The sequence below is a fragment of the Lactuca virosa genome, chromosome 8 (assembly GCF_052849685.1).
Source record: "Lactuca virosa cultivar CGN04683 chromosome 8, Lactuca_virosa_CGN04683_v6, whole genome shotgun sequence".
Classification (NCBI taxonomy): domain Eukaryota; kingdom Viridiplantae; phylum Streptophyta; class Magnoliopsida; order Asterales; family Asteraceae; genus Lactuca; species Lactuca virosa.
Window position 1 is genome coordinate 186,815,776 of NC_136433.1, and position 3,413 is coordinate 186,819,188.

General features: G+C 32.7%; 1 protein-coding gene across 1 annotated transcript; it reads left to right on the forward strand.

The window, feature by feature from the left end:
- The first annotated feature begins 459 nt into the window (after positions 1–459).
- LOC145133633 (GDSL esterase/lipase CPRD49-like) lies at positions 460–3,182 on the forward strand. The gene is made up of 6 exons (XM_079068562.1): positions 460–650; positions 1,043–1,120; positions 1,237–1,377; positions 1,545–1,621; positions 1,727–1,864; positions 2,816–3,182. The coding sequence occupies exons 1-6, from the start codon at positions 540–542 to the stop codon at positions 2,964–2,966; spliced, it is 696 nt and encodes a 231-aa protein (XP_078924688.1). The 5' UTR covers positions 460–539; the 3' UTR covers positions 2,967–3,182.
- Positions 3,183–3,413: the final 231 nt, after the last annotated feature.

Genomic DNA, 3,413 nt, shown 5'->3' on the forward strand with positions numbered 1-3,413 from the left:
GGTATTAGCGGCGACACCCTTGGAGGGAAAAGTCAGTGCCTTTTTCACTCATTTACAACCCATAGATTGAATACAGATCGAACAGACAATGTTATGACGCAGATCGCTATTGTATGGGCATTAACGGCGACACCTTTAGCGGCGACAACATACATTAGCCGCGACATGTAACGCGTCAATTACATGTCGCTGCTAATGCCCGTCGTCGCCGCTAATGCCCAACTTTCTTGTAGTGTATAAACACTTCTCATTTTAGTTATCTTATCTCAATGACTATACCTATTTTTATATACATAATACAATATCAAACCCATGAAATGGGTAACCATTTTTTTAAATACAATCATTTATTATAATCAAATTAATCATATATATGACTTGGCTCTAAAAATAAATATACTTCTTCAACCAGTCGGTGTTAGGTGGCATATGGTCTGCATTTCCACCCTATAAATCCAAGCGCGATACCCCCACTACACAACACTTTACACTTGTTACTTGCAGAAGTGTTCTGAGGTTAATTGGTAGAGCTTGAAACCATGGTTGGACCAGCAAGGCCACAGTTTGCGTTGTTCGGTTCCTCAATCGTTCAATTTGGCTTTTTTCAAGAAGGTTGGGCTGCGGATCTTGCACACACTTACGCTCGCAAGGTTGGATTTTAAATCTGATTTATATTTCTTAATTATATTTATATTCCTATACATCACTTATCCATGATGCTATAAACTAGCCCAATAACCTCATAATTAATCAACTCAAAACCATGATGGAGATGCATGGAAGTTATTTGTAGCTCACAACTTAAGGCTCAAACATGTCATTAATTCAGCACATCTCTTAAAAAGTTTATATACAATCCATTAGGATCATCAGATAGCATCTGGGGTTGGTTTAGAATCATATGATCTTATAAAGAGCAAATTACATTCTTTTATTGAATCTTATGAGGCATTAAAAGTCATTAGTTATTCGATACTTGTATCATGTATTTGTTAATTTCTGTACATAAATCTCTTTGATTACTTGCAAATGATATATATAGGCAGATATATTCATGCGAGGATATTCTGGTTGGAATTCAAGGCAAGCGCTCCAAGTTGTGGACAAAGTTTTCCCAATGGTAATTTTTTCGGCTTAGTTGCCTACTTTAAAACCAGATTCATATCACTATTTCCCCCTTTTTTTTTTTTTTTAAATAGCATTGTCCTATTAAATGTTTTTTTTGCTGGTTTTTAGGATGATGCTGTAAAACCATCTCTAGTGATTGTTTATTTTGGGGGTAACGATTCAGTCCTTCCTGATCCAGAAGGCCTGAGTTCTCATGTACCACTTAATGAATATGTTGAAAACATGAGGAACATTGCTACCCATCTACAGGTAACTTTTTACAATAATTTATTTGTTATTAGCATATACTAATGACTATTTTCTATATTGATTAATAAGTTAACCATTATATTAGCTTTTATTAGTATTAATAGAATGGCACATATTATTCATCCTTAAATTAATTCATTTTAGTACAACGGATCTTTTCTTACCAGAGTCTTTCAGACACGACACGCCTAATATTTCTTACTGCTCCACCAGTGAACGAAGAACAAATGAAAGATGATTTGGGGTGATTATTACTATCCCAAGTTTTTTTTTTATCATTTAATTAATCAATATTCCTTCTAATTGTCAATTCTCATTTCATCTTACAATTGTTCTTCTATAAAACCAGAATTGTGAATCGCAAAAACGAACAGTGCAAAATATACTCTAACGCTTGTCTAGCCTTATGCAACGAAATGAATTTCAAGGCCATTGATCTTTTTACATTAATTCAACAACGACCTGACTGGTTGACAACCAGCTTTATGTAAGTATTATTTATTTGTTCCTAAATTATAGTTTATTTTTTCATTTATTAGTGTATGTTTAGATAAATAAGTTGCTACTTCTTTTTGTACCTGATGGAGTTCATAGGGACATAATATGTGGCTACTTTTTTTTCTTAATACAAAAAAACTGAATTAATAGAGAAATTCAGTGAAATGAGATTGTCCACATTAAGTCCTAACTTTTAATAAATTTGTCTCATTTATTATTTGTTTCATTTCCTCAAGTGTGCACTCATTTTCTCAAATGTTTTTTAAACATTATTTATCCTACCATATCTTTACCCACAATTGCAGCGTATTTTACTCGTTTAATTAGTAAGCGCAATGTACTCTATATTTTGCTCATAATAGCAATGTACATACAGTTTGCTTACCCATCGTAGCACATACTCATGTTTTGTTTACTGATAATAGTAATATGTAACTTATAATATCAACATACTTACATTCCATCATACATAAACAGCAAAAAATAGCAGCATACTTAGCAATATATCAAATAATATACATTACCCGCAGCCAAGTGTAGGTACTTTGCTATTATGGATAAACATAGAGCAACATTGCTTTTATTCATCAACGTTGTTATTACATGTAAAAATATTTAAAGGTGTTGCTATTATGGGTATAAAATTAAGAGTAAAGTACAACGTTAATAATTTTGTGCCGAACCAGAATCTAACTACTTACACTAGTTCATAGGATTTTAGAACTAATTTCTAAAGGTTTTTTTAATTCCACTTAAGAATCCATTCATGCATAGACAGACACAATAAATGAGGATATAATTTGTATTAGTTCTTGAATATAGTAATTAATTTAGTAATGGTACCGATATCGGTCATGCAATCTCCGTCCATTTTTGTTTAGTTGGATGGATTATTAGATACAAACACTTTATTGTCTAATAATTGTGCTTATAACGACAGAGATGGGATACATTTTACAGCAGCTGCGAGCGCGACAGTGGCAAATGAGATACGACTAACAATTTCTCAAGCTGACTGGACACCGAGTTTGCATTGGGAATCGATGCCTGACGAGTTTGACATCTCTATTTCTCCCAGTGCCGTAGGGTGAGAAGTGTTTGTGTCTTTTGAATAAATTGTCAGGTTTTATGACAAAAGGATTTTTAATATGTTGTTGTTCGTTTATGTTGTTTCATTCCTTGTTGTTGTTGGTTTATGCTTTTTCCCATGGAGTTTGCTGATCGATATTGATGGCAGTGCAATAAGGACCGATGTGTTGAGATCTGTTTAGATCTGTCAAATAAAATTTTAGTTTTTGTGACAAAAATTTACGTTTTTGGTATGCTTTTAGTTTATGTTATTTTATTCATAGAGACGTGACTTAATCTAGACGTGGTAAGTAATATATGAGTTAAAACTTTTATAAATATGATTGATCAAAAGAAGAAATAAAAATACCAAGAACACAAATATAATTGGAAACCCATGCATACGGGGAAAAGCCATAAAATCCTTCTATATACTAGTGAAACTCAACTATAAAAAGAATAGGTTACAT

Bases quoted from the DNA above. Each gene is read 5' to 3' on its own strand.
- LOC145133633 (XM_079068562.1), top strand. From the start codon at position 540: ATGGTTGGACCAGCAAGGCCACAGTTTGCGTTGTTCGGTTCCTCAATC. The intron at 1,121-1,236 runs GTAATTTTTTCG...GCTGGTTTTTAG, and splicing joins TGGACAAAGTTTTCCCAATG to GATGATGCTGTAAAACCATC. The intron at 1,865-2,815 runs GTAAGTATTATT...TTATAACGACAG, and splicing joins TGGTTGACAACCAGCTTTAT to AGATGGGATACATTTTACAG.